Source organism: Oncorhynchus gorbuscha, linkage group LG05 (assembly GCF_021184085.1).
Source record: "Oncorhynchus gorbuscha isolate QuinsamMale2020 ecotype Even-year linkage group LG05, OgorEven_v1.0, whole genome shotgun sequence".
Classification (NCBI taxonomy): Eukaryota; Metazoa; Chordata; class Actinopteri; order Salmoniformes; family Salmonidae; genus Oncorhynchus; species Oncorhynchus gorbuscha.
The window spans coordinates 64,453,870-64,472,946 of record NC_060177.1 but is presented as its reverse complement, the minus strand read 5'-3'; the positions used below and the strand labels follow the sequence as shown (position 1 = coordinate 64,472,946).

The 19,077-nt window shown below is 41.9% G+C and overlaps 1 protein-coding gene across 2 annotated transcripts; it reads left to right on the top strand.

The window, feature by feature from the left end:
* Positions 1-276: 276 nt before the first annotated feature.
* Positions 277-17,911, top strand: rab11fip1a (RAB11 family interacting protein 1 (class I) a). 2 transcript variants are annotated; one of them, XM_046350690.1, is made up of 5 exons: positions 277-1,200; positions 5,943-6,382; positions 6,504-7,434; positions 15,866-15,971; positions 16,089-17,911. In XM_046350690.1, exons 1-5 carry the CDS (start codon positions 845-847, stop codon positions 16,293-16,295), a joined length of 2,040 nt encoding a protein of 679 aa, XP_046206646.1. In that variant the 5' UTR covers positions 277-844; the 3' UTR covers positions 16,296-17,911. The 2 variants fall into 2 exon arrangements, with proteins under 2 accessions (XP_046206646.1, XP_046206644.1); XM_046350688.1 differs by lacking the exons at positions 277-1,200; positions 5,943-6,382; positions 6,504-7,434 and adding exons at positions 7,468-8,690; positions 13,180-15,165.
* Positions 17,912-19,077: the final 1,166 nt, after the last annotated feature.

The window sequence follows — 19,077 nt, the reverse complement described above, 5'->3', positions numbered from 1 at the left end:
TGTTAAAATAAATGTAAAATTACAATACAATAACAAAACAACATTAAAGTAAAATAATAAAACCACTACACTTTAATTGAGTTTCAAAAGTTAAAGTACCTCAAATAAATAAAATAAGATCAGGGGTTACAAATGTACAAACCTGATCCTAGACCAGTGCCACTGTCCAATCACCGTAGGTCGTCAACTTATTGACGCAAATGTTAACCAATCAGATAGGAATGTAGGAGAGTATGGGAAGGAAGAATGGTTTATGAGGAAGTTTATCGTCCAACAAAGAAAAAAGTCAAGAGAGGCAATGAAAAGTAATTATTACAGACAGTCGTTGTGTTAGTGTTTGACCTCTTTGTATAACAACGCAGAGTACAATTTGCTTATAGAAGAACATGTTATACGATGGTCCTTGTCGAACGTCTGAATTTGGGCAAGTTAAAGTAGCTAGTAAGGTAGCTACTGCAGATAACGTTAGCGAGTTCTTGATATTTCATCTTTACTTCGCCATTAAGTTAGCTAGTAGTAAGGACCAACACCTGGGTTGCATTAGCTAATTGAGACTGATATATAGGTTAGTTACATTACTCCGACTCCACTTGTCATAGCCACTGCGTCCGTAGAATTTTAGAGTGAAGTGGGAGTGTCAAGTGTGTCGACATCATCATCATCATCAGATACTCGGCCGAGAGTCGACAATCGTCATTATACATTACCGAGGACAACGACCTTTCGGTAGTAACGTTTGGTCTGTCAGTCTCTGGAAGTGAAGACAAAGTCGTTAGGATATCCTAAAACCTGCCAAAGTATATATTTTTTTGTGCAAGCTTAGCTAGCTAGCTAAAGCTTTGAAATGGCTTTGGCTGACCAAAGGCAAAGCCATCAGTGGTATCCCACAAGCGTACAGGTAACGGTGTTCCAAGCCAGGAATTTGAGGATCAAAGGCAAGAATGGAACCAACGATGCCTATGCCATCATGCAGGTGGCCAAAGACAAGTTTTCTACCTCGGTTGCCGAAAAATGTGTCGCACCAGTATGGAAGGAAGAGGCAACGTTTGACCTGCCATTGTTCCACCATGGAAATGCTGAACGCTGCACACTGTATATCATTGTAATGCACAGAGCTCTGGTGGGACTGGACAAGCTCCTGGGAAAAGCTGTGATCAACCTACTGGATCTACACGATAACAGTGCCCGGAAAAAGACTGAGTAAGTAGCTCATGTTGAATAAAGATAAAGGATCTGTGTGGATATTATTATTTTATTTATATATATTTAAAACTAATTCTCCACTGAGAGGGGGGGTTCTTTGTGTAGCCAGAATGGTATTAGTGATAGTAATGTCTGCTCTGTTACGTGTCACCATTGACTTGATGAATTTCACTGACATCGCAGAGCTGAAATTCCATTACGTTTATCAGGAGGCTGATAAATGTATATTATACTTTACATCCATCGACTTCTGCACATTTGAACAGTCATGTTTACACACCTAAAGCAAAGCCAGAGAAGGCCATTCCAGATCCCTTATCAGTAGTTAAGTGGGAGAACCGAAACCATGGAGCTGGTTGGGGAAACGATCTGATTATGTTGGGTGAGGTCACTATTCCTCTGCCTTCTTGTCAAACTGTAGCTTTAGGCTGTGAATACTTGAGTTGATACCCTAACCATGTCTCCCCCTTTAGTTGTTTGAAATGTTCCATCTGAACAGTAGTTGGAGAATTCCAGCTCGTTTAGTTTGAGCCTATCTCTGGCCTTCACAGCTGGATGGGGTCGTGCTGCATGCCATGTTATATCTCATTGTGAGGAATGTTGTCCAGTGAATACGTTCCTGCCATTTCCCCATGTTTCTTCAAGGTTATTTAACTGAGGGCTAGTCAAACCATCATACTGACATGTGAAATGACATGGGTTGGGGCAATGATGTCATTCACAACAATGGTGGGATGGGCTCTGTCATGGGTGTAGCAAGCATTAAAACAAAACATTAGGCTTGCTGCCTTTCCATGATTTGAGGCAAAATGTACACACCCACATCTTTATGTAATAGTGTTTTTAAGACTGTTCGCTGACTTAAACATGGACAGAAGACTGAAGGACATTTCAATATTGAAGACTGCAGACTATCTAACTTTGACTTGTAGGCTATTTGTTGCAATTGAGGGCAGTGAGTGACTGTCATGGTTGTATCCTCCTGTGTAGAATACTCTCTGTGTAGGCTGTCCCAAGGGCAGCCTTTGTACAGTGATTAGGCTAAACTTCACTTGTTTACTGTACACTCATATCTGGAACCTTATCTAGTGTTTACTCAGTTGGGTTTGTACAGCTTTTTATGACTCATCTTGCTCCTTCTCTCTCATACAAGGGTGTTGGGAGGTTGCTCTTTGTTCCCTCTTGCAGCGTATAGTGTTAGATTACTGTCCTACATCAGTTGATGTGTTGGTTTGACATTGTCCTCTCCCGATGTAGCAGAATATGTTCTCAGCATGAAACAAAGGGATATGATGCCAAATAATGCACCATGTTACTGACCATATTCCACAGTTCACACTTACCCTTTCACCTAATAGGCCTAAGTTGCACAACTTGGATTTTGAAATATTAATCAAATCAAATCAAATTTATTTATATAGCCCTTCGTACATCAGCTGATATCTCAAAGTGCTGTACAGAAACCCAGCCTAAAACCCCAAACAGCAAACAATGCAGGTGTAAAAGCACGGTGGCTAGGAAAAACTCCCTAGAAAGGCCAAAACCTAGGAAGAAACCTAGAGAGGAACCGGGCTATGTGGGGTGGCCAGTCCTCTTCTGGCTGTGCCGGGTAGAGATTATAACAGAACATGACCAAGATGTTCAAATGTTCATAAATGACCAGCATGGTCAAATAATAATAAGGCAGAACAGTTGAAACTGGAGCAGGAGCATGGCCAGGTGGACTGGGGACAGCAAGGAGTCCTCATGTCAGGTAGTCCTGGGACATGGTCCTAGGGCCCAGGCCAGTTGAAACTGGAGCAGCAGCATGGCCAGGTGGACTGGGGACAGCAAGGAGTCATCATGTCAGATATTAAGGCACTACTGACCACAATATAGGCCTATGTTAAGTGTGCTCTTTTGGTATTCCTGTTTCCACATTAAAATGGACTTGGCTATAGACCCGTTTCATCTTCATGGTTCTTCTATCAAACAAATTAATACTGTTTAGTCTGTCATGTTAGGCATTAGCTGGATGTGACATGTTAATCATTATGCTTCAGAGGGAAATCGGGGCCTCTACTACTTTCTCTCAGAGAGAACTCGTCCAACAGCAGACCACCACTCCTCTATCAGGGCCAGGGTTTTCTATTTATCTGTAAACACTATCACATGTGCCATGTCAACACACAGTTCCTTTTAACTCCTATAATCCCTTCACTGAACCATTGTTCAGAGTCTGACCTGTATTACAGAAAATACATTGAAATATTGTCTTATGTTCTCAATTGTATCCCATTGTACTGTGCTCTGGTAGTAGTTGCTGTTTTGCTTGGCATGGCCCAGTTTGAGTAGGTAATTAGGAATGCTTGGACAAGGCATATCACATATTTCATTAGCCTACACCTCCTAGGAAGACTCCCTACTGTTCTGCTAGGCTTTATGGAATGTAGACTAGGTTTACTCCCATGCATGTTTCCCCACAGGTTCCTGTCTGGATATTTGTTTTATTACACCAGTAAGGGCAGGGAAATGATGCACTGAACTTCACATGAACTACATAGAATGTCTGATCACTGCCCAGCAGAGTACAGCGCATTTCAGCTGAACGCATCCTAAATATAGACCCATCGGCTAACTACCGGCAATGAGTAAAAAGTGACCAGTTTCTTTTAAGGCCTATGGAAGTATGATGTCCTCCGGGAAGAATGTTTGTAGTGCTCAGTAGAACCACAGCTTATTGATCAGAACTCTGACCCCCCTGAATGCTTTCCTTGTCCCAGCTGACCCTGAAACACGGAGGTTCAGGGACGACACTGAATTTAGCCATGGATTTCTGCCCTCTACTGGCTTTCCTTTTGTAGGCCTGTCTAAATGTTTTTTTTTTTAAGCTTCCATTATGATAACTCAAGTGAAGATGCAAAAATATTAAGCTCCTAGGCCTACTGCGAGTGACTGAATATGCAAAATCGGCACACTGCAAGGGGCTTCCACTTAACCTGCTCCAGCATGGGTTGTTGCTCTGGTCTTGGGAAGGTGAGAGTTAACCTGGGAGACAGTCTGAGCTGCACTTTGTATTACTGGGATTAGCCTACCGGTCTGCTTATTGACGAAATCTAGCAGTGCTCTTATTGTGTGAGGTCTCTGTAATCACAGAGGCTGTTATGGAAAGGGCTCTCCAGAACTCTTACTTTTCCTTTTGTGCAGAGTGGGCCTAAACTGCATTGAGTTTACAGCCCATTTATGTCAGCACTGGAGGAGCTGGATCTATTCTAGGTCAAAACTAGTGCAGAAGTTCAGTAATAGTTTTATCAAGTAATGTTTGACCCCATTTCCTGGCATCATGACGTTGAAAAAGGTTTCGTAGCTCATTTGTCACATTTGACCTTCAGTACTTTGGTTCTGCGTCATTTGGCCATATGATTCGTTTTTTTAATTGAACGGGCGGCCCTACACTGAAACAAAATATAAACTCATCATTTGTTGGTTTAATGAGCTGAAATAAAAGCCCAGAAATGTTCCATATGCACAAAAAGCTTATTTCTCAAGGTTTGTGTGTACATTTGTTTATATCCCTGTTAGTGAGCATTTTTCCTTTGCCAAGATAATCTATTTACCTGACAGGTGTGGCATATCAAGAAGCTGATTAAACAGCATGATCATTACACAGGTGCACCTTGTGCTGGGGACAATAAAAGGCCACTCAAGTTTTGATGGAGCATGCATTTGGCATGCTAACTGCAGGAATGTCCACCAGAGCTGTTGCCAGAATGTAATATTAATTTCTCTACCATAAGCCGACTCAAGTCATTTCAGAATTTGGTAGTGCAACCAGCCGCACAACCACATACCACGTCTGAGACCAGACACCTGGATAGCTGATGAAACTGTTTGCATAACCAAATAATTTCTGCCCAAACGGTCAGAAACCTTCTCAGGGAAGCTCATCTGCGTGCTCGTCGTCCTCAGCAGGGTCTTGACCTGACTGCAGTTCGGCGTCGTAACTAACCGAGTTCAGTGGGCAAATGCTCTTCACATAGGAATCCCAGTTTCAACTGTACCGGGAAGATGGCAGACTGCATGCATGGCGTTGTGTGGGCAAGCGGTTTGCCGATGGCAATGTTTTGCACAAAATGCCCCATTGTGGGTTTATGGTATGGGCAGGCATAAGCAATGGACAACGAACGCGGCTACGTTTTATTTATGGCAATTTGAATGCACAGAGATACCGTGACGATCCTGAGGCCCATTGTCGTGTAATTAATCCGCAGACCATTTCATGTTAATGTACCACCCCATGTCGCAAGGCTCTGTACACAATTCCTGGAAGCTGAAAATGTCCCAGTTCTTCCATTGCCTGAATACTCACCCGACATGTCACCCATTGAGTATGTTTGGGATACTCTGGATTGATGTGTACGACCGCATGTTCCAGTTCCCACCAATATCCAGGAACTTCACATAGCCATTGAACGGGAGTGGGACAACAGCCTGATCAACTCTGTGAAGTCGATGTCGCACCAGATTCTAATTGGTTTTCTGATCACTCGTCTTTAAATTATTATTATTTTTTAAAATGTTGATGCATCTGTGACTAACAGATGCATATCTATATTCCCAGTCATATGAAATCCATAGTTTAGGTCCTAATGCGTTCATTTCAATTGACTGATTCCCTTATGAACTAACTCAGTAAAATCTTTGACATTTTTGCATTTTATTTTCGTTGAGTGTAATATCTTTCTCCCACTCATTTTCAGTTGGTACAAACTGCTGGATAAGAATGGGAAGGAGGACAAAGTCAAAGGGGAGGTGATGTTGGACATTCAGTTTATGAGAAACAACTTGACAGCCAGCATGTTTGACCTTTCCATGCAAGACAAACCACGCTCTCGCATCGGAAAGCTCAAGGACATAGTGCGTGGGAAGAAAAAGGACAGCTTCTCGGACTCAGCCTCTGCAATAGTTCCCTCTGTCAGCCAGGTACTGACTGACAGCGAGGGAGAGGGTGACTCTCACTCAGTGTACTCAGAGTTCCCCGAGGCCAAGAAGAAATCCAAGCTCAAGTCCCTCTTTGCTCCTAAATCCAACTTGCAGCGCAACGTCTCCCAGTCCATGTCCACACTGGGTACTCTTCCGGAGAAGAATGCATCCCTCTGTGGCAGTCGCTCTTCTGGACTCAATGTGGATTCTCCTGATGGTGAGCTCTTTTCATTCAGCTTAAACATTTTGACTTCTGACTGCAGACCTAGTTTATATTTGATTAATGATGATGATTGTCATAAGCAATAAACTCCTTCACTATTGCTTTCTATCTACAGTTAAAAAGAAGTTCATGTTCCTGGGCCACAAGCGGACAGGCAGCAATGACAGCAAGGTATCTACAGGACCTTTTTCTCTTCTGGGCAGATCCAAGCAGAAGGATGACCCAAATGGCACGTGCATCAACGGCAACCATGTGTATGCAGAGGAGGTAGAGACCAAGTCTGGGTCCACCCTCAGCCTCAACAGCTCTGGTCAGGGCTCAGTGGAGGATGTACGCAGCCGCAGGCAACCATCTGACGTCTCGCTAGAGTCCCTCAAGAGCCTCTCTGTCCCCAACTACAGAATGGAGTCTGCCGATGGGGCTCTGCTGGAGCAACGGCGCCTTCAGGAGGAGGAAAAAAGACTGGCCGAGGAGCAGAGACGGAATGAGGAGAAACACAGAGCGCAGCTCAAGATACTGCAGGAGGAGGAGGAACGCAAGCAACAGGAGGAGCAGGAGAGGAGGAGAAAGTTCCAGGAGGATGAGGAGAGGAGGAATAAGCAGCAGGAAGAGGAGCTGAAGCGCCTAGCGGAAGAAAGGATACGGCTGGAGGCTGAGGAGCTTCAGAGGCTGAGGGAGGACCAGAGGCAGCAGGAGGAGGCCAAGAAAGCAGAGGAGCAGAAACAACAGGAGGAGGCCTCTGTGGCTGAGAGGCTGTCCTCTCTGTTTGGTATGATCAGGAAGAAGGAGGAGAAAAAGGAAGAGCAGCAGACTAGCACCAAGGAGGAGAGGCCCAACCCAGCTCCCAGACGCTTCACCAGAGATTTGGAGGGCCCTCCACACACCGCCAACCCATTTGAGGAGATCCCCCTCAGTCCAGACCCTCCAAACCTGTCTGAGGAGAGCCCGGTGGACTCCCAGAAGGCTGTTTGCAGCCCCAACACCATGAGCGCTGCGGTCTTCCTCAACTCCAACCGCACTGCCAAGGTGTCTGCAGTCAAGCCGAGGTAGGTGTCAGTCTTGTTCTTATGCACTTACAGCTCTATTATAACTTGAGATCTGCGTAGCTAAGACCAAACTTTGTGCGACTCTCCCATAAATGCATGGTTTTAATAGTGCAGTTAGGATTTGTCCTTTTCTCTGCTGTAACTCTTGTCAGAACATCAGGTAGGCCTACATGACATTAGTAGGCTGACAAAGCTTACATCTACAATGGTAAGTGGAGCTACTATATACACAATGTACTTCACTGCTGATCAGGTAACACTAACCAATAAACATTTTCTGTCTCAGTATTTTGCTCATGGGGTGCTAGACGGTTTTCATGTTATTTCCAGTTAACTAGTTTTATAGCATATGCAACACATCACGGTGACTGCCTTGGCAGCCTTTCATCTAACCATACATGTAGCTCTCCAATTATTATTATTTTAAATAAACCACTTTATCTTACTGCATTCTTAGAACTCTCCTAAAATCCTTATTTTCACTCAAATTGCTGTATGTTGTCCTGATTGAATAGCTGTGGTGATGAGTGTTTTCCTTGCTTGCTATCCAACGGAACTTTAAGTGGTTTTAATATTCCCAGTTGCTTATGGTGGTTTGGGGATTAGTGATCAGATGGTGGTATGGTTTAGGTTGAATTATCTGTACACTAGATCATGTCTCCAATCTACACTGGCTGCAATTAGCCTAGTATTCTGAGTTTCATCTTCGTTCCTCTTGATCGTCTTTTTAAAGATGGAATCCGCAGTAGGAGAAATGGTGCCACTCCACTTCACAGCCGTAGTTATTATTTTGTTGACGAAGCGTAGGTGAGGCGTAGTTAAAAATAAGTTTTAAAAACTTTTAAAAACACTGTACATATTCTGCTGTTCTATTGTGCATGCAGTGATGGGTGAGGGGGGGGGCGTGTTTGCAGTAACTTATTTGTTGTAATATCGCAAATGGACGTTGCAGTTTCACCATTAAGAATTCCAGCTTTAAGGCTCTTATAAAAGCCTTGACAAACATGAGCGTGGATCACCATTGTGAATTCCATCTGGCGCGTGATGGACCTGTTTGGCCACTGTGCTGATTGGTCTGCAGTGTGGAATCTAGGTGTGTCTGAGACTGGGTGATATAGTGCAGAACAGGTTGGGAGGGCTGAAGTGAGCTAACACTGGGTGACTAAGTACATTGGGACTATCTTCTGGTGCAAACAAGGCTGTTTTTTTTCTCTCTCATCTACTTCTGGATTTATTTTAATCTTTCTTTCCTAATGGTGAGTTGTCCACTCAATATAGTCCGAGCCCTTTTAAAGGAGGACATACTTTTTTAGTTTTGCCATAGCCTGATCTTATTTTACTACTGAATTTCTGACATTCTAAATCTAGATTTGTTTATTAGCTTTTTGCAAGAATGATATATGTAAATGTAAATTGGGTATGTTTTTATAACAATCCTTAAGTGTTAAGAGCAAGGCAGTTGTGGTTATTTCCAAATTGTTTAATTCCATCAAGACATTATCAGGTGTGATGATCTGCTTACAAAAAAATAATGTTTGATGTTTTTGCGTGTTTGGCGTAGAGCGTGTTTGATGGGACCGGACGTAGGGCTGGGCAGTATGGCCCAAGTATCATATCCCAGTATTATTTTTATATGCCGGTATTTTGTTTTTAAATAATAAAAGTTCTACATTAGGTTTGAGTAGTGTGTGACCGTAGGGTGGCAACATATACACTCTCTAAAGTGATTTCAATGGGTCTTTCTCCATTGTGATTGTTTTATACTGTTTAATTCAACTTTAATCAAAATAAATTTGATCATTTCCATTCTGACACGTAGGGTTGCACGAAATGTGCAAACAATCTTGACCATATTTTAAACAATGTGTTGCAATTGCGATTTGACTTTGATTTTGGAGCAAAACACTTGGGTGAACTGTTGGACTCATGGAAATAGTTTGAGTATAATAGTGGGAACTTTAAATGGTGTTTTACATGATGACAAATTTAAGTATTTCCTAGGGGTCCCTTTAATCTTTGGCTACATTGAATGTTTTCTCTTAGCTACTTCATGTAGCTAACATTTTTGCGTTGTGAATTCCTCTTTGAAGAAACTGTTGCACAAAAACATGCAATATAGGTCTGTATAGCTAGATAAGTTTGTTGGCTCGGTACATTTATTAGCTAAAAAATTAGCATTAATGGCTAACAAGAATTAGGCTCAACTTACTAAGAATAGGCAAACTCAGTGTAATTACAGAACACTTAATATTAAGAAGGAAAATGAAAACCGCATTGTCATCAACATTGTTGCATGTGCTGCGTTTACTATGCAGAGACTGAATGCAATTGTCATGCTTGAGGAACAACAAATGTTCTCCTTGAGTGATTGGGCAGGGTAGGTCTGTGGAAAGCTGCATGGGGAAAGCCGAGAGAAATAGATATACTACAGATCAAAAAATTGGGGTCACTTAGCAATGTCCTTGTCTTTGAAAGATAACATCAAATTGATCACAAATACCAGTGTAGACATTGTTAATGTTGTAAATGACTACTGTAGCTGGAAACAGATTTTTTTTAAATGGAATATCTAGAGGCACATTATCAGCAACCATCACTCCTGTGTTCCAATAGCACGTTGTGTTAGCTAATCCAAGTTTATCATTTGAAAAGGCTAATTCATCATTAGAAAACCCTTTTGCGATTACGTTAGCACAGCTGGAAACTGTTGTTCTGATTAAAGAAGCAATAAAACTAGTCTTCAGACTAGATGAGAACCTGTACTCCGGGATGCTGGCCTTCTAGGCAGTTCCAGTGTCTGTTCTTTTGACCATCTTAATATTTTATTTTTATTGGCCAGTCTGAGATATGCCGTTTGCTTTGCAACTCTGCCTAGAAGGCCAGCATCCTGGAGTCGCCTCTTCACTATTGATGTTGAGGCTGGTGTTTTGTGGGTACTATTTAATGAAGCTGCCAGTTGGGGACTTGAGAGGTGTCGGTTTCTCAAACTAGACACTCTAATGTACTTGTTCTCTTGCTCAGTCGTGCACCGGGGTCTCCCAATCTTTCTATTCTGTATAGAGCCAGTTTGCGCAATTTCTTGGCAATTTCTCGCATGGAATAGCCTTCATTTCACAGAACAAGAATAGACTGACGAGTTTCAGAAGAAATGTATTTGTTTATATCCAGTTTGAGCCTGTAAACGAACCCACAAAGGCTGATGATACTCAACTAGTCTAAAGAAGTCCAGTTCCCTTTTTCTTCTTCAATCAGAACAACAGTTTTCAGCTGTGCTAACATGATTGCAAAAGGGTTTTCGAATGATCAATTAGCCTTTTTTTAATTATAAATTTGTATTAGCTAATACAATGTGCCTTTGGAACACAGGAGTGATGGTTGCTGATAATGGGCCTCTGTACACCTATGTAGATATTCCATAAAAAATCAGCCGTTTCCAGCTACAATAGTCATTTACAACATTAGCAATGTCTGCACTGTATTTCTGATCAATTTTGTAATTTTAATGGACAGAATGTACATGTAATTTAAAACCAAGGACATTTCTAAGTGACCCCAAACTTTTTTATTTATTTATAAATATATATATATTTAAAACTAGGCAAGTCTGTTAAGAACATTCTTATTTACAATGACTGCCTTCATCGGCCAAACCCGGACGCCGCTGGGCCGATTGTGGGACTCCCAATCACAGCCGGTTGTTATAAAGCCTAGATTCAAACCAGGGTGTCTAGTGACTCCTCAAGCACGGAGATGCAGTGTCTTAGATCGCTGCGCCACTCGGCAGCCCAGCGTCGACTCAAGTAGTGAAGCAAAGTATAAAAATGGACGTTACATTTTAACAAACAAAACATTCAAAAAAACGTTATAGAATGTAAAGTAAAAACCCAAACAGGTCTGTGCATCAATACCACATATCGTAAAATACGGAATACCACCCAGCACTAACCAGACGGCATATACACTACTGGTCAAAAGTTTTTAACACCTACTCATTCAAGTATTTTTTAAACATTTTTACTAGAATTGAAGTGAAGACATTAAAACTGAAATAACACATGGAAACATGTAACCAAAAAAGTGTTAAACAAATATTTTAGATTATTCAAGTACCCTCCCTTTGCCTTGATGACAGCTTTGCACACTTGGCATTCTCTCAACCTTGTGCCTTGTTCAAAGTAAATTTGTGGAATTTCCTTCCTGCTTAATCCGTTTGAGAGAATCAGTGGTGGTGTGAAAAGGTAGGGGGTATACAGAAGATGGACCAAGTCCAAATTATGGAAAGAACAGCTCAAATAAGCAAAGAGAAATGACAGTTCATCTTTACTTTAAGATCTGAAGGTCAGTCAATACGTAACATTTCAAGAACTTTGAAAGTTTCTTCAAGTGAAATCACAAAAACCATCAAGCTATGATGAAACTTACTCTCATGAGGACCACCACAGGAATGGAAGACACAGAGTTTCCTCTGCTGCAGAGAATAAGTTCATTGAAGTTACTAGCCCCAGAAATTGCAGCCCAAATAAATGCTTCAGAGTTCAAGTAACAGACGCATCAACTGTTCAGATGAGACTGTGTGAATCAGGTCTTCATTGTCGAATTGCTGCAAAGAAACCACTACTAAAGGACGCCAACAAGAAGGGACTTGCTTGGGCCAAGAAACATAAGCAATGGACATTAGACCGGTGTAAATTTGTCCGTTGGTCTGGAGTCCAAATTGAAGATTTTTTTCCAACCGCCGTGTCTTTGTGAGAGACTGTGTGGGTGAACGGATGATCTCTGCATGTGTATTTCCAACCATAAAGCATGGAGGATGAGCTGTGGGGGTACTTTGCAGGTGACACTGTCAGTGTTTTATTTAGAATTCAAGGCACACTTAACCAGCATGGCTACCACAGCATTCTGCAGCGATATGCCATCACATCTGTTTTGCGCTTGTTTTTCAATAGGACAATAACCCAACACACCTCCAGGCTGTAAGGGCTATTTTACCAAGAAGCAGAGTGATGATGTGCTGCATCAGATGACCTGGCCTCCACAATCCACTGACCTCAACCCAATTGAGATGGTTTGGGATGAGTTGGACGACAGAGTGACGTAAAAACAAGTGCTCAGCATATGTGTGAAATCCTTTGATTTCTTGAGGAAAAGCATTCCTCATGAAGCTGGTTGAGAGAATGGCAAGACTGTGCAAAGCTGTCATCAAAGCAGGGTGGCTTCTTTAAAGAATCTCAAATATGAAATATATTTTGGTTTAACACTTTTTTTTATTCTTTACATGATTCCATATGTGTTATTTCATAGTTTTAATGTCTTCACTATTATTCTACAATGTAGAAATTTGTAAAAATATAGTCTCGAATGAGTAGGTGTTCTAAAACTTTTGACCGGTAGTTTATATTTATCATTACTGCAACTGGAAAATAATTTTGAAACAAACATTTTAAATATCATACAGAAAATGCTCTAGGTTCACAAGATTTATCATCATCCATATGATGAACAAAGAATAGAAAAGAGCGGAGACTGATTTTTATTTTTTTGAGCAGACTTTAAAGAACACTAGTTTCTGAAATTTTCTTGTACGCATTCAGGGTGCATCATCACATGTGAATATAAGATCTTGATGGAATGAAGCACCACTGTAAGATGAGGCAAACTCCTGAGTTTTTGGTTATTTCAGCTGTCATGGGCATGCTCAGCTCTGGTGTGACTGTCCACCACTGACCTCCAGGTTTTCACTCCTAGGCAGATTAGTGGAGTCCCTGAAGCAGCCTGAAACCCCCGACAGACTCCCATAGGCTGCAAACGCCCTCCCTGCGCTGAATCCTTTCTCTCTAGCGTCCCCTCTGAGTCTCCTGATATGTTCTCCAACCTCCACTCCTCCCTTGCTCCCACTAAGGTGCGGATGAGCCCCTCCAAGTATCCCTACAGCAGCACTGAGAACCTGGCTGCCATAGGATCTTCCCCCAATGGATCTGACAAGAAGCGGCGAGATCCTCTGTCCCCCAGCCCAATGGAACCGCAAAGCCATGGAAAATCCAATGCAGGCTTCAGAATTGTCTCTGCCAAATCTGCTGTTGCAAGTGGCGATCCTGTGCCAATTAAGGCGGTTGAGGGCAAAATACCTCCTCTACCTCTTCCTGACTACAATAGCCTGTTCCCACAGAAGAGACATGGAGTACAAGGGCAGACTCGATGGGACCATATAATTGCAGAGGTGAATCAGAGACAGCAAGAATATGTGCCTCAGCTCATTGGTAAAGAGATGAGTGTGGATGGCCCAGACCTCGACTCACCAGGACCTCCACGCAATGATAAATATTCCTACTTGCAGGAGCGGGCAGCAGAGCACTTATACCAGCAACAGACACAAGTTCAGAAAGTTCAATCTACCTCTTTGAGGAGCATAGGGCCCAGCAGTTTGCCAGCACTCACTCCCCCTTCCAAACCAGTAGCTGCAGTCCCCCTTAGACTAGTGGTCGACTCTAACACAAACCAAGACCAGAGCACTATACAGGCTAATCCACCTGAGGCGCCCAATACCTTTGTCTCCAAAGTCTTGGTCTCTACAAAACCCATGGTTCAGAAAAGAGACTTACCCTCCATGACACCTCGGGAGGATGCAAAGAAGGTGATAAACACATATTTTGCTACAGCCAGTGATGGCAAACCTGTTTTCTCAACAGAAAAACATAGACCTCCATCACAAGTGGTTTTGGTGTCAAGTTCTACAGATGAACCTAAAGGACTGCCAAACACTCCCAAAGAGATCCCCACAGCCAAACCCAGGCAAAGGTTAGTCCGCAAAGAGCCATTGAGACCTGCAGATCATGAGCAGACATTCGCAGGGTCTACCACTGTAGAGCAGGAGAACAGATTGGAGAGGAGAGCCTTCAACCTCGATATCATGAGAAGGAGTAGTCCAGTGACTGCAAAGAACACTGAGGTGACTGCTTACAATGAAAAGCAACTCTTGTTTGACTCTGCAGAAAGCGACATTGATAAAAAAACACAGTTGGAACACATTATGAAAGCGAAGTTTGCTGAACTTGACCCCTTCCCCATTGCCGATATCCTGCCTAAAGACCCATGGGCCCAACCAAAGCCAAGCCACAGTGGAGATTACTTGTTCACTGGAGAACCACAGAGAAACCGCAAGCTTAAAGAACAGGCAATGACAACTGATGACTTGGATAAACTTTTCGCGCCAAACAATCCAACGGATCCCTTTGCCAGTTTTAGTGATGGTGACTCGGATGAACCTCAAGAGCAGGAAAAAACGGAAGAGCACAGTCCTGCTTTTCAAAGGAGATTTTCCCAAATTAAAAAGAAACAAGGAGCACCCCAGCCTTCAGTTAATTCAAGTAATAAAACTGTTATTGGAAAAAATGAGCTAGTTAAACAAAACCCTTCACCCAGAGAAGACCAGCTGATCATCTCAGCCGCTACAACAGGATGTGTAAAACTGGCGCCTCAAAATACTAGACAAAGTAAACTCTATGGCAGAGATGGGGTGGAATCTCAAGACAAGTGGGCAGCAGACCCTTTTACTTCCTCCTCCCATGTACCTTCTGTCCTGACTTCTCCTGAGCCCCCCCAGTCTGTAGTGCGAGAGCTTACCTCACAGACCGGGGAAAAGACCCTGCTACGGGCCTTTGTCTCACCCTCTGAGGTGCTGCCACTCACTGTGCTGAGTAGCAATGGTGGTGGGCCAGCCTCAACTCCATGCAGGTGAGCCTAAACCCCTCTAGATATAACCAGCCTTCAATAATTGCATGTATAAACACAAGGGATTTTTTTTTTTTACGTGTCAATTTGCCCAAGTCTAACAGGCAAACAAACACTGGCCTCAACTATAATTTCAATTATATGGATGGTCAGTCCTTGCATCCATTGCTATCTCTATGAATTTGAGTCGTTCCATTTCTCCAGGCACATCCCTCAGCTTTTGTTTTAAAAGACTAACTCTAGATTTATGCTTAGTCTCACTTCTTTTTGGTAATTGGCGTGTCAGTCTTAATCAAATTCCTCAGTTAGTATGAAACGGGGATATAATAATAATAAATGCCATTTAGCAGACGCTTTTATCCAAAGCGACTTACAGTCATGTGTGCATACATTCTACGTATGGGTGGTCCCGGGAAATTAAAAAGAAACAAGGAGCACCCCAGCCTTCAGTTAATTCAAGTAATAAAACTTGATGCTGTGGCGTTTCTGTTTTGTTCAACTTGGGAAAAGTATTGTTCTCTCTGTGTAGCCTTAATTCATAATTGCTGTGCTTATCTCACAGGGGGAGGATTTGTGGTCGTTTTCTATACCTGCAGCCTAACTGAAATGGACCTCTGTTAATTCAGTTAATCGTTTGACCTCTATGACATTGTTATGCTCCTCCGTTTTAGTATTTTTTGTTGTAGTAATTTTCTCTTTCCAGGCCTCACCCAGTGAAGCCCATGAGCTCCATAGAGAGCCAAGCTCCCATTAGTACCCCGGTAGTTGGAGAGATGTTGACTTATGACCGCACCCTGGGGAAGATGAAGGTACTGCATGTTGATATGTTTAATACTAATAAAACCAATACCTTTTTATTTAGCTATTAAAACCAAAAAGTGATTACTGCTGATGTCTGCTGTGACACTGTTTTGTACCATCCTCAGGCGCCAGGCATGGTGGAGAGTGGGCCCTACACCCAGCTGACCCAGGAGGAGTTGATTACCCTAGTGGTGAAGCAGCAGACGGAGCTCTCCAAGAAAGACTCAAAGATCGTTGAGCTGGAGGAGTACATAGACAACCTGCTGGTGCGTGTAATCGAGGAGAAGCCCAGCATCCTGTTGGGCCTCAACTCTGTCAAGCAGGCCCTGTAAGTTATGAGGAGTGGACCAGGGAACTGCAAGATCGAGGGAGATATTTAGGCTTCCACTCCAACATCCCCTGTAGTTTGTGTGCGTGTTTATTTTATTTTATTGCTGTCACTATGTATTGGATCGAGCAATCTCTTATTTCCTTTGAGCATATGCACTTTTTTTTTGTCTCCATGAGGAGTTGGACTAGGACAATCTCGAGGTTTCTTTTCAGAATGCTGGAATGTATGCTGAATAGTTTTTAAATGTTTTTTTTCTAGAACGATCACTCGATGCTACATCGCATCAAATTATTTGACAAGGTTTTGAAAATGAATGGCTTGTTGTAACACTATGGTACTGGAATTTCTTTTTTATACTCATTTACCATATGCAAACATCTCTTGTCATTGCGTTGGTACTTTATATGCTGTATAAACCATAATTGGCCCTCATTAGGCAAAATGGAACTGGAAGCTCTAGGTATGTTGATGTCCATGTCACTGATGAAATATCTCTGGCCATGCCTTTGCACAGTGGTTCCATGTTGCCTACAATTTAGTGGATTTTAATTAGGCCATCTAGCTACTTTGGTGTCCCAAAGCCTTAACACATCTAATAATATGCTGGTTAGTGTTTGTTTTGTTGCATTCTTAAACCTTGAACTTTCCTTGTTTTTCTAGGGTTATGTTTGATCCTTTTCTTTAAATGATCATGACGTGCCTTGGCGCTACCCCTTCTTGGTGTATTCAATCAAACACAAGTGTTAATCTAAGACCAAATCGCATTATTGCGGGGTATGGTACAAGTACGTTAACCCTCAAAGTAAATGTAGCCTCATAGTGACATTTCAGATACACAGTGGTCTTACCTTATTAGCCTAGTTTGTTGAAGCGTTATTGGACCTGTGATTTTAGGCTAGTTCACACAGGGTTTGATTGGAAATGCATATATGTCAACATTGCTTATTTTAGCTTTTTAGTTGCCTTTTTCCTTATTTTAGTTGTTTACACTGCCATCTTTTTAATGTGTCTAAAGGCGGAAAACATCATTTACAAAACCAGCGATGGATAGAGAACCAGGAATTTATTCCATGTTTGAGGCAGTAGTGTGGATTTGGTCACGCTAACTATAGATGGAGAGAGACCTGCTGTTCACTGTTTTCTTTCTTTTATGTCTGTAGTATCTACTCACTTGACTGTGCAGAGCACAATCTTTTCTATTTATGCAAAATAATGTAAGTGCACAACATGTCAAATATTTTATGCAAGATTAATGACTAAGTTCAAATCGTTACACTTTGAGAAAGATCTTCCAATATATTTAGGCATTATGAATGTAGTTTCAAAATTAATCTTGTCCTTGTTAGATTGAATGCCTTTTTATTAAGCAGTAGGCTTACAACTTGTGTAAATCTCTGTCTCTGAATGTAATCTACTCTATGTTTCTTCGGTGCCTATGCCTTTGTGAAATGTCATAGCAATAAGAAACAATATAAATTATAAACATTTCTGATTGTGCCTTCAGGGATTTTACTCATAAGACTTTGATTACTGTAAAATCTGGATTCCTTAATAGTTACACTGAATTTAAACAAAAAAGGTGTGATATTTTCAATTGAAATAAAGTATAGTAAATCATGAAATGTTTTGTGTATGCTATTAGAGGCAGCTTGAAGATTTAATACTAGCTGTAGGCCTATGATACACCGAGAAACTGTGACATTAATGGAAACCACTTTCCTGCGTTCAATAGATTAACTACAGTTGAAGTCGGAAGTTTACATGCACCTTAGCCAAAGACCTTAAACTCAGTTTTTCACAATTCCATTTAATCCTAGTAAAAATTCCCTGTCTTAGGTCAGTTAGGATCACAACTTTTATTTTAAGAATGTGAAATGTCAGAATAATAGAATTATTTCAGCTTTTATTTATTTCATCACATTCCCAGTGGGTCAGAAGTTTACATGCACTCAATTAGTATTTGGTAGCATTGCCTTTAAATTGTTTAACTTTGGTCAAGTGTTTCCGGTAGCCTTCCACAAGCTTCCCACTAAGTTGTGTGAATTTTGGCCCATTCCTCCTGACAGAGCTGGTGTAACTGATTTCAGGTTTGTAGGCCTCCTTGTTCGCGCACACTTTTTCAGTTCTGCCCACACATTTTCTATAGGCTTGAGGTCAGGGCTGTCATGTCGTTGCCCTCTGAGTACAGCGAGCACCATCCCCCGCTCTCTGCTTCTACAACCAGATTGCTGTGGTCAGAGGTCGTAAATTCCTGAGAAGACCTCATGGACACACAGTTATAGAGTAGTTTTTCAGGAAGACAAAGGAAATCCTTCCACCTCACAGAACTTGAGGTACAAATGTCATGTTCCAGAGAAAGTGTAAAATATCAGTGAAGAATCCAGCTACGAACTGGTCTGTTGGGCACAACTTGGGAAGCTCGAGAGACTGTGTGGCTACATTACCATAACGCTGTTTATATAATAGGTTTACACCTAATTGTTGTATAAGATGAATGAGTGAGTATGATACTGTTTGTATAATATGGTTGTGAACTGTTTAATGACGACAAATACAATTCCCTTTTGATTTGAACTAAATCAGAGGACCGCCTCTGAGCCCAGTTGGGGTCAGACATCCTGGGACAGCCTTTTCTGCCATTCTGAATAAAACCCAACTTTGAGAAATAATCACCAGACCATGTTGCTCTCAATCACGGGAGTACAAAGGTTGCAGACCATAGCTGAATATTTTAACCATCCCACGTGGTTAAACTCTTAGACTCTTAGATACCGACAGAATAA

Coding starts and splice junctions, on each gene's coding strand:
- rab11fip1a (XM_046350688.1), top strand. CDS start 13,295: ATGTTCTCCAACCTCCACTCCTCCCTTGCTCCCACTAAGGTGCGGATG. Junction 15,166..15,865: donor CCAGCCTCAACTCCATGCAG/GTGAGCCTAAAC, acceptor TTCTCTTTCCAG/GCCTCACCCAGTGAAGCCCA. Junction 15,972..16,088: donor GCACCCTGGGGAAGATGAAG/GTACTGCATGTT, acceptor TACCATCCTCAG/GCGCCAGGCATGGTGGAGAG.